At 36.3% G+C, this 11,435-nt stretch overlaps 1 protein-coding gene and 1 long non-coding RNA gene across 3 annotated transcripts in view; one reads left to right on the plus strand and one right to left on the minus strand.

Annotated features, from left to right (window-relative positions):
* The window catches only part of LOC102217852 (natural resistance-associated macrophage protein 2-like), a 23,903-nt gene extending 20,760 nt beyond the window's left edge, over positions 1-3,143 (plus strand). For both annotated transcript variants that reach the window (XM_023341376.1, XM_023341372.1), the window contains 4 exons: positions 595-744; positions 960-1,033; positions 1,109-1,262; positions 2,093-3,143. In XM_023341376.1, the coding sequence (XP_023197144.1) occupies positions 595-744; positions 960-1,033; positions 1,109-1,262; positions 2,093-2,200 (486 nt within the window). In that variant the 3' untranslated portion in view covers positions 2,201-3,143. The remainder of the gene's footprint in view (positions 1-594; positions 745-959; positions 1,034-1,108; positions 1,263-2,092) is intronic.
* Positions 1-9,324, minus strand: part of LOC111609927 — a 13,375-nt gene extending 4,051 nt beyond the window's left edge. Inside the window, exon 1 of the long non-coding RNA XR_002753406.1 lies at positions 8,706-9,324. This is a non-coding gene — a long non-coding RNA (uncharacterized LOC111609927). The remainder of the gene's footprint in view (positions 1-8,705) is intronic.
* Positions 9,325-11,435: the final 2,111 nt, after the last annotated feature.

The following is an 11,435-nucleotide window of genomic DNA, read 5'->3' on the forward strand; positions in this document are numbered from 1 at the left end:
AATAATCAATAAATCACACGATAAATGTGACGTTTTTCTTTTTTTTTCTCTCTTTCTACCAAATATTTGTCGTTAAAAGTCTTCAGTCTGGTGTTTTGGTCTAAAGTAGCCCCTTTTTTTTTTGAAGGACAACTTTATTTACAGAGATTTCATAATTCATGTTATTTGTTATTTCTGTAGTTTTGTTTATTTATTTTGGATATTTAAAATGTCTTCAGTGTGAAATGTTCATTAGAATTGAAAGTTTATTTATCTTTAAGAATGTGTTGTTGCATTATTAGGCTATTATTGCCATTATATTACTTGAAAATTGTCTCAAAACAACAATTTTAACGTTTATCGCAATAACCTCTGGGATAATTTATCATCTAGCAACATCTTATCATGACAGGCCTAAATGACAGCGCTAAGACCCTCCTGGCTCTGATTGGTTGATCTGACTCGGCATTGTATTCCTCCTGCACTGGGAGAAGTCACAACATAATGATAATTTTAACAAATATGTAAAAAATAATTCTTTGTTTATAAAAGTTGTTTTACAATTTGTTTTAGTAATCTTGTGTGTAAAGCTGCTGGTGATTTCCTGTTTCTCAGGGTTTCCTGAACCTGCGTTGGTCTCGTTTTGCTCGGGTTTTGCTGACCCGCTCCCTCGCCATCACTCCCACGCTGCTGGTGGCCATTTTTAAGGACGTGCAGCACCTGACGGGGATGAACGACTTCCTCAACGTGCTCCAGAGCATGCAGGTTAGACACGGACTCAAACTGCCTCATCTGCATCCAGTCGAGGAAAGAAACAAACTACATAAAACTAACACTGCAACCAGGGTTTGTGTTTTATTATCAGAGGGCCGCATGAAATTCATTCGCAAGCCTCAAATGGCCCCCTGACCACACTTTGAACCCCCCTGATGAAAACTAACAAATAACACAGACCTCACTCCAGATTTCTTCTCTCCCAGCTGCCGTTCGCCCTCATCCCCATCCTCACCTTCACCAGTATGCCGTCTCTGATGAACGACTTTGCCAACGGACTGTAAGCGGACCTGTACTGTCGCCGTTAAATCACTTCCTGCTCCACTTCCTGCTCAGCATGTTCGTCTCTCTGCAGGACGTTTAAGATCATGGGAGGACTGGTGATCCTGTGCGTGTGCGCCATCAACATGTACTTCGTGGTGGTGTACGTGACGGCGCTGAACAGCGTGTGGCTCTACGTGCTCGCTGCCTTCCTCTCCTTGGCGTACCTCACGTTCGTGGGCTACTTGGTGAGATCAGCTTGACTCATTGACCTTTCTGCAAATATGAAACGTTAATTCAGAATATTTTAAGTGTTCTGATGAACCTTCAGAGATAAATTGATTTATATTGTTAGCAATAAAATTTGTTTTAGTTATTTTGCATCAAGAAAACACATTTAATTTAGTCAAAAAACAGTTATTTTGTGTTAATCAACTTTAAAAAAAAAATTTTATTTTCAAATTGAAATATCTTTTCTATTTCTTTTTAGTAGTTATCAATGTTTCTATGTAATTGAGATCCTGTAAATAACACTAGAATTATTTAATGTCGAGAAAATTTTTTATTTTGCATAGAAATATTTACAACAAAATATATATATATTATTTTCTTATATATATTTATATTTGTTGTATACATTTAAATTGATACTTTTTATTATTTACTTATTTACATATTTATTTTAACTAGTTTTTATTCATTATTTTATTTATTTATTATTGCTGAAGCCTTGCAGTGAAATTCCACTTGATATATACATTTATATATATATGCAGTTAAATGATTATTATTTAGATAGATAGATAGATAGATAGATAGATAGATAGATAGATAGATAGATAGATAGATAGATAGATAGATAGATAGATAGATAGATAGATAGATAGATAGATAGATAGATAGATAGATAGATAGAAACTCAGTGAGATGAGTTTCTCCAGATTCATCTGATTTTGGATCTTTTTTCAAGAGCGTGTGGCAGAATATTTAAATAATCCCAACAAAGCAGTGAAAACATTTCATCCTTTCCTCATCTGACTGATCTGACCTTTGACCTGCGCGTGTTGCTGTGCTGCAGGTGTGGCTGTGTCTGATAGCGCTGGGCGTGTCCTGCCTGGATCCGAGCATCAAGAGAGGAAACGACTCGACCATCCTGATACAGGAGCAGCCAGAGTTTGACTCCTGAGCCAGAAACTGGACCTTTGGATCATCGGTCAACCCAGAACCGGGTCTAACTCTGACCAGTTGGATGGTGCTAAAGTATTTTTAATCATCTGTAATGTATAATCTGTTTCATGCTGTTTTTATCTTCATTGTGACATGTTAGAAAGCTGAAGGAGAGTCAATTTTTAAGTTTTTCAGTGCAAAACAGAGCATGGACACAGGACACCTTAGCATGTTGTGCTAGCGTGTCGCTAACTCTCACTATGTTGCATGTTTACAGCACTTTCCAAAATTAACTAAACTTTTTGGACTTCTCCACATTTTGTCACATTACAACCTAAAACGTCAATGTATTTATGCAGATTTTATGCAAATTGGGTCTGGATTGTGAAGTTGAAGGAAAGTTATTTCAAAATGGCGTCTGTTAAGATCTACTTTTAAATCTCGAGGAATATTCTCAGTTGGATTCCAGTCAGGACCATTCTAAAACATGTTTATTTTTACTTTATTTCTATATTAAACCTCTAAGGGCTTCAAAGAACAACGGGATTTATATAAATCAAGATAATAATATGAAATGCATATTGACTCTGTTTACTAACTATATAACTTTAGGAGGAAATTAGTTGTCAGAAGTTTGAATCAGGTAAAAAGGATATGGTTATTGACTTGTGTAAATGCTAAAACTTACTGTAAACACGATTTATACAAACTCCAAAACACACAAAAACAAAATGCAGCAGAAAAATGCTGCAACCACAGGAAATAGAAGCATCTTAAAAGATTTCAGCCATCGTAGAAGAGGAATACTTGTGCACATCGCACTTTTCAGATCTTAAACAAACAAACACACAAAAAAAACTATGCATCATTTCCCTTATACTTTGCATTTCTGCGTAATGTTATATTGGCCTGCACTGCAAAAGCATAAAATCTTACCAAGTATTTTTTGTCTAGTTTTTAGAACAAATATTTTAGTACACTTGAAATAAGACAAAACTAACTTGTAGCTTTTCAGCAAGATATAGGAGCTTGTTTTTTTTACCCCTCCAGGGGGTCTTTTGTGGGCTCTAGTGTCCCTTATATGACAGTAGGCTGACAGAAACGGGGGAAGACATGCGGCAAATGTCGTCGGGTCCGGGAGTCGAACCCGCAACGGCCGCGTCGAGGACTCAAGGCCTCCAAATACGGGTTGCGCTAACCACTACGCCACCACGGCACGCCCAGGAGCTTGTTTTAAATTAATAATTCCTTAATATTGGCACTCGCAGAATATTTCACTTATAACAACACATATTTCCTATATTATAAGTGGAATATTCTGCAATTAATCTCACAGTTTGTCCATCTCTGTTAAGGACCTATTTACTTAAAACGATCTTCTATTTCTTGCTGAAAAGTTATTTGTAAGTTAGTTTTGCCTTATTTCAAGTGTAATACTATATTTGCACTAGAAACTGGATAAAAAATGTTTGGTAATATTTTGTGTTTTTGCAGTGCATCACACAAAATTTTAATAAAAAACATTTGTGGTTGAAACATGGCAAAATTTGGAAAACAACAAGGTTTGATGTCTTTCAGCACATTTTGCATTCTAGCAAAAGGAGCAGTATTAATCCCTTTCATTCTTTAAAAAAAAGAAGAATATTATAATAGGTTGAAGGTTTTTGTGGAGAATCTTGCTGCCTTGTGTTCCATTTTAATCTGGTGAACAAACAGGAAAATTAATATATTGTGTTCATTAGAGGTGCAGTATGCAACTTTTATTTTTTTAAAAAAATTTCTTTACATATTTGTTAAAACTGCCACCATGTTGTGTCAGTAATAAGACAGATATTCTGTGGTATAAATCGAGCTCCTATGTCTTCTCCCTCTGCTAAATATAAACAACCAATCAGAGCCAAGAAGCGGATCTTAGCAATGTCAATCATCCCTCTTTCTGCCACCTTTTCTCTCTGATATTCTACTGATAGCATAGCTTGCTGTGAATGCTAGCCGGCAGATAAACAACTTTCCTAACAGTCAGTTGTTTCTCTGCCATCAGCTCATTTAGCAGCGACTACTTGTGGTTGATTGACAGTGCTAAGACACTCCTCCTGTTTCTGATTGGTTGTTTTTGGTACATTTCTTCAGACTGCAATAGTAGCTCAGGGAAAAGGTGGAGGAGATTGATCTTTTCCACCTATTATCTCTCTCATGTTATACTGTCACAAAAGTTTTTTTAAATAAAAGTTACATACTGTATTTTTAAATGGTTCCCTTGAAGTTGAGTGGTATTAAAAATAAGATATTTACATTTAAATATCCTCTTGAGGGAATATTTTTGTAGACTTTCAGAGTTGTTTCCGTTTTTGCCCACAAGGAGGCAGTGCAGAGCACAACAGGGAGATGCCATTAACATCTAAACACAGCTTACAACCAACCCAGGGGATTAAAGGGCATGTTTGTGTGTTGTGACAGAAGCGGCGGCTCTTCTTTGTCCAACGTAGTGGACAGCAGCTGTAATATTTGGGATTTTATCCAGAGGTGCTGCTGTTGCACAAATGCTGCGGTGGAGCAGCAAACATTGAGCCACATTGAGCTGAATTCTAGCGTCGCAGGGATTCGGTCTTTACGAGGGAAGGTGGACAGACAGGTTTTCCTCCTCGCATCGAGACGTGGAACTTCTCCTTCTCTTTTACTCTCTCTGTGTCTCTGTGGCTGCCCGTCATGGAGGCCGGGTTATGTAAGAGTTCCCACCGCCCCTCTCTGTTTTTGTTTTTCTCAATGAGCCAATGTCTCCCTGCCTAGGCCTCACAGCCGGTCCGGTCCTGTAGGCCCCTTTTCCTGGAAATACAGCCTTAGCAGAGGCCAGTCAGGGGCAGGCCTGCGAGAGTGGAGGGTGGGTGGAGAGGTGGGGGGGTTCTTCCAGCAAATCACATGATTATTCACCCTACAGCCCCAGCCTTACATGAAACTCAGATGCTGCAGCAATATGTTACCAGCTAGGGTTGCGTTCAACAAGGCTGGATGTTTGTTGATGCACCACTTGGCCTGTCACCATGACAAATTTTGCTGGATGATAAATTGTTCCACAAGTCATTGTGATAAATGATAATATTGTCATTTTGAGATAATTTTCAAGTATTGTAAATTATAATAATGACACAATAATACAATAAATCATTTTGAAAGATCAACCAGCTTTAAAATCTAATGGGTGTTTAACACTGGAAAAGGAAGACATTTTAAATATTCAAAATAAATAAACAGCAATGGAAACAACTAATAAATTGAATTATGAAGTCTCTGTAAACAAAATCTCCTTCAAAAAATGGAGCTAGTTGAGATCAAAGCACCAGACTGAAGAGTTTCATCATCCAGTTTTGGGAAGAAAGAGAGGAACATGCAAATGGAAATTATTGAGCCAGTCGTATTTTTATCATGCGATTAATTTATTTATTGCTTATTGTGACAGACCTATGCATGAAGTTGATGAAGACGGTGGTTTGGATGCCGGTGGAAAACCACTACATATGATGAAAGATGTTTGTTTGTTTGTTTACTTTATTTATCTACACAGAAAATCTTAAGAGAGATCCAGATCATTTCCATCGCCACTTCCAGCGGTTTCAACTTGATTTTTGAAGTAACCAACATCAGGAAGGATAACTTCCTGATGTTTTATGGAAATATTGATTTCTCTTCATTGTTTTTAACTTTTTTATTTTCGATCAAACTGTTATGACTTGTGCATTATTGTGTCACCATGCGGCTGATTTAAACCTCATTTGTTTTTTAAATGTTTTTGATACAACTGAGATGCTTTTTTTGCCAAGCCAATTGTTCACACAAACAAATTGTTTTAATACATTACACAATTTAAAAAATTACGTGTCACATCTTTTAATTCAATTAAACTACTTAATAATCTCAAAGGGAAATTAAATGTTGTCCTAACTCAAACAGGTATCCCCAAATAGTCAACTGGAACGATCTCCAATAGCAGTCAGTCTACCAGTGAATCTAAAGAAGCTTCTGACTGAAGAGTAACATGTCTGGGATGATGATGTTGGGTAGCACTGCTAATCCATCTCTTTGTGGTTAGAAAGCCGAGCAGAGAAATGTTGGAGTAGGGGATCTGATTGGTACCATTTCAAATTCAAACTCAAAAATACTTTATTGATCCCAAATGGGAATTACTCATATTAATACAAATATTAATACAAATTAATATGAGTTATAACAGTCATTGGTAGGAAAGATCTCCTGTAGCAGTCTATTAAAGTGACTAAAGACTCTCTGCTGTCCCAAAACATTCTCATGAAGAGGAATTACGATGAATGTAAGAGATGGTATGAACTTCCTCCTTCTCTGTCTCGCTCTCAGTTCAGGTATTTGAGGTTTTGAGATGCTAATCAGCTGCTCCCAGTTGTAAAAATAATACCTTGTTGCCACGGTTACGGATCATAACAACTGTCAAAAAGCATCGGCGCAAAAGCAACAACAATCCTCCCGGAATAATTGTCCCCAAACATGCAGACTGCCTCTATGCAATCAGCAAACACATTACGTTATTCAATCTGTTTTTCCCGTTTGTAATTTGAGCGTTAGTTTAAAATTGAAAACATTTCTCACCTCACCGGTACGTCGCTTATATTTGAATATTTCGCATCAGAAACCAAGAATGACAACCACAAAGAAAGTAAGTAGCTGGTTATATTGAAAATAATGTGGATAGTAATAAACTGTAATACAAGCATTTTACTTGTGGTCATAATTAGTTTAGTAGAAATGTTAAATTTAATTTTCACCCACATTTTCTTCAATTGCCAAAAACGAAAAAGAAAAACCACCAGTTTTTTCTGCCATCATTAATTTTATGTTTCATTATTTTTAAGTAAAAAAAAAAAATCTAATTGCACTTAAATTTCAGCTTGTTTGCTTTTTACCACAAAAAATAGAAATACAAGCTAGTGTCTTGTCCCACTGTTAAATTAAATTCTGTAGGTTTGCTAGCCGTTTATAGTTGGAAATATTGGAAGTTTTTAGTTTGAATGCATTTAAAGAATAAAGGAAAAAGTTTAATTTTTCAGTGTTATGACTAATCGGAGCCAATCAGCAGGGGGGCAAAAGGCCAATTATGATCTCTGGCTGGTTGATTGGTACATTTTTAAACATAACTATAACGACTTTCTTTTGAATTATTACAACTTTTGGTTTCTAATCAAAAGTAAATTCAAAGTAACCTGAAATTATTTTTATTTTTAAGTTGAGAAAGCATCTCAGTTTATTTTAAAATGTTCTTTCTTCTTTATAAACTATCATTTAGGAAATTCTTGGTGACCCTAAGCTGGGTTTAGTTACGAAACAAACAGAACCAAACATGGAGCAGCATTCAGCTTCTCATCTGGAACAAACTCCCAGAATACTGCAAAACTGTCGTTTCTTTAAATGAAGGCTAAAAACTCACCTGTTTACAACTACCATTGATTCATAATAAATGGAACATTAATCAATGAATTTGATGGGTATTGATGCTTTTTCTGATGACATTTGACAAAATGTAATATTTATTGTATCTTTCTTAATTGGTGACTGTATTATGTTTAAATTGTGTAAAGCACTTTGAACTGCCTTGTTGCTGAAATAAACTTGACTTCAGTCGATATTATTAATGTCCATCCATCCCTGTAAGCTTTTCTTTAAGCAACATGTTGACACATCTTGTAAATCTGTTCCTATCTAAGTTTCTAAATCTAAATTTTCTCTGGACTCATTTATAGATTCACATATTTCCATGTGTATGATTGCTGTTATTTTATCTATTTATTTTATATTTAGTCATATTTAAATTACTCATCACACACACACACAGTCGTGTTTTCATGACTTGTGAGGAGTTTACATTGACTTGCATTCATTTTCCACAGCCTAACCTTTATCATCACCCTTACCGTAACCATAGCCGTCACATATGTAACCCTTAACCCAAAAACAGCATTTCCCCCCATATGGACCAAGAAATGTCCCCATGAAAAGCAGTGGTCCCCACAACCCATAACGTAAACAGAAATAGGTCCCCGCGAGGATATAAAAACCTGGTTCACACACACACACACACACCCCACACACACACACACACATATACAGTATATACTGTATATCTTGTATTGTTTGTCTTTCAGTAAATGTTTGTGCTGTATGGCTTTTTTCATTCTTTTTAAATTTGTAGCTTGATATGCTCCTTTTAGATAAAACTGTTTTTGATTTTGTCATTATTATTGTTATTATTCTCACTTTTTGGAATTATCTTCTGTATTGGACGGTAATATATTGTATTTCCACTGACTTGTACTTTGATTGATATAAACTCTAGCATATTATGTTATGTGCATTTGAGATAAATAACCAACATGTCCTCCTGTCTTTTACGTTTTCTCCCCCAAATATGATTTTGTTGTACAAAATGCTCATTTTCAAATTAAGCTTTCATTTTCCTGTTTGTTTAAAAGGAGCATTCATGCATGTAAAAGTGTGTTAATTACCTGATGATGTTGTGAATGATGGATTTAACAGGTGTGTGATGTTTGAGGTAGCTTGTTTTGATCAGCTTCCCCAGCCTGGGGGCCTCTTCCACAACGCCTGACCCCGTCCAGCCGTCTTCATCTTCCCTCGGCTCGCCTCGGGCAGAAAAAGCAAGCAGAGATAATGCACTTCAAGTCTGAGTAGTAAACAGCGGCATCAGCTTTAAACCGCCTGACATTTTCCAGCTGTGCGGTCCGTACTTATGCCGTGTGTATTTTTACACACATCTGTCAGTGCTGCCTTGAAATGTCCAACACCAGGAATGCAAACAGTGGGGCCAGTCTTGTTTATGTCTTGCCTTGTGGCCGCTGTGGGCACTGGCAGGGCTCGTGGTGTAGTGGGCTCACACGTGCTTTCAGTGGACCACTTTAACTCTGCAGAAACTGTAGTTTTCACTCTTTAATCCCCCCTGTTTTCATCTTTAAAATCTCTTCATGCTCTAAATTCCAGAAATTATCTTCTTAAAGGTAAAGACGGAGTGGATGCATTCCATAAAACACTGCAAAAACACAAATCCTACCAAAACGTTTTGGTCTATAGTTTCTATTGCAAACTTTGAAATACAACAAAATTAACTGACAAACAACTTTTCAGCAGGGAATATGAACTTGTTTTAAGTCAAAAATCCTTCATATTGATGAAAAAGTACTTGTACCATTGATTATTTTACTTATAAAAAGGTATTTCCAAATTTTTAGTGAAGTAATATGCGAATGGAACTAGTACTTTTTCATCAACATTAAGGAATTATTTATTTTTAACAAGCACATACTGTATATCTTGCTGAGTTGTTACATGTAAGTTAGTTTTCTCTTATTTTAAGTGTATTAAGATATTAGCACTAGAAACTGGACCAAAAATACTTGTGAAAACATATATTTCTGATTCATTTGTTATGTTTTTTTTCTGATTGGCACTCAGAAAATAACCAAAAAAACAATGTGTAGGTATAAAAAAAATAATCTGCTTTGGTATATGATGCAGAGATCGTCATATCGAGATATCTGCTGCACTGTTGCACAAATGCTTGGGAATGCATTGCCTCATAATAAACCCCCACACCCTCCAGCCTAACTCACTCCAGCCTCTTTTCTTTTCTTTTCTTTTTTTTTTCCTTTACTTTTTTGGCAAAACAAGTTACAGTTTCATTTTATGATTGTGTCAATAAAGGAAAGCGAGAGAGAGAAGCATGAAAGGAGCCTGGGGTCATTGGTTTCACTCTGCCCTCTCTTACCTTCCTTGCTCAACTCCGAGATGCATCCACAAACCGAACCTCTCTCACTCACAGGGAGGTTCGGAATCGGATACAGAAAAAAAAGAAAACTGGACGGATCCTCGTGCTTCGAAATCTGTTACTAGTGTAAGTTATCAACAAACAGACTGTTGCTAAGATCTTCGTTATTTATTATAGAGGTTTCAAAAGTGGAAAAAGTAGCATAAATTTGGTGTTTGCAAAATGTTGCCGTGTATGCTTGTTGCTTACAGGTTTTGTGTTATTTCCCCCCTTTTTTAGCAGCTTAAAATCTCATATTTTACTGTATTTATGATATTTTGGTCAGAAGTTTACATGCACTTAGTAAATTATCTGAACTTTGCTCTTTCTTTGTTGAATTATGCCTCAGACTCAAATGTAAGCGTACGCCAACAATAATCTTTGAATAAATGTCCATTCTGGCCTAATTTTGATTTAACATTTCACCACTCCATTTGTAAGAAAAATTTAAAGTGGTTGGTTTCCTGTCAAAACCACATATTGTAAGCATATTCCATACATTTTTAAACGGGTTTAAGTCAGTACCATTCAAGAATCTTAAAGCTAGCCTGCTTTAACTTTGAAAATTAGTTTTGATATGGGTTAGAGGTATCATTGTTCTGTTGGAACACCTAACTATGTCCAGGTTACAACATCTGGGCCAAACTGTTAAGCTCAGATGAAACAAAATGGGTCAGAATGTAAAAAGAAATAACAGAGCAATCACAAACTGCATAAGAAGTAAGTTATAGGTTTCTGCTCAGGGTGGCACGAACTGTGGGGAACCAAAAAGTCACTTGAATCTATCTATCTAGTAAATAAATCATATAATCTGATTGGTTAACCTGGGTAGCAACTCGACCGCAGACCAATCACCTTTGGATTTTGTTTTTAATATATTGGATTGTGGCACTTGTGGCCTTCCACACCCTACATAAGATGGCCGAAATCGTTTTGAGTTAGACCAAAAAGGCCAAAGTTGTTCACAAAGTTGCCTGTGGTTCTATAGTTGTGTTTGTTCTTTTGTGACCTCTTATATCAGTTGTAGATACGCTCTTGGCGTAATTTTGGAAAGGTTTTCCCCTCTTCCATGTTTTCTTTTCATTTATGTGTAATGGCTCTCACCGTTGTTCAAATTTCTTTAAATCAAGGTATTGTGTGTTTATCTTGTAGCCTTCTTCATCTTGTCAGGCCTCAGTGTGATTTCCAAAAAAAAAGGTTAATTTTATTGTGTAATGAGAGGGGAAATTATTTTTCTCCATATGTAAACAGGTTTGGATTTGGCTTCTCCCTTCCCCCCCTTAATACATTAAATCATCATTTGAACTCTAAATTTTGTATTTCCTCGGCTGAGTTTTGTCTATTATTAAAGGATTTCGACTATCTAAAACAGCTAAGTGTGACCCCCCCCCCCCAAAAAAAAGCAAAAACAGAAGAA

The sequence above is a fragment of the Xiphophorus maculatus genome, chromosome 1 (assembly GCF_002775205.1).
Source record: "Xiphophorus maculatus strain JP 163 A chromosome 1, X_maculatus-5.0-male, whole genome shotgun sequence".
Classification (NCBI taxonomy): domain Eukaryota; kingdom Metazoa; phylum Chordata; class Actinopteri; order Cyprinodontiformes; family Poeciliidae; genus Xiphophorus; species Xiphophorus maculatus.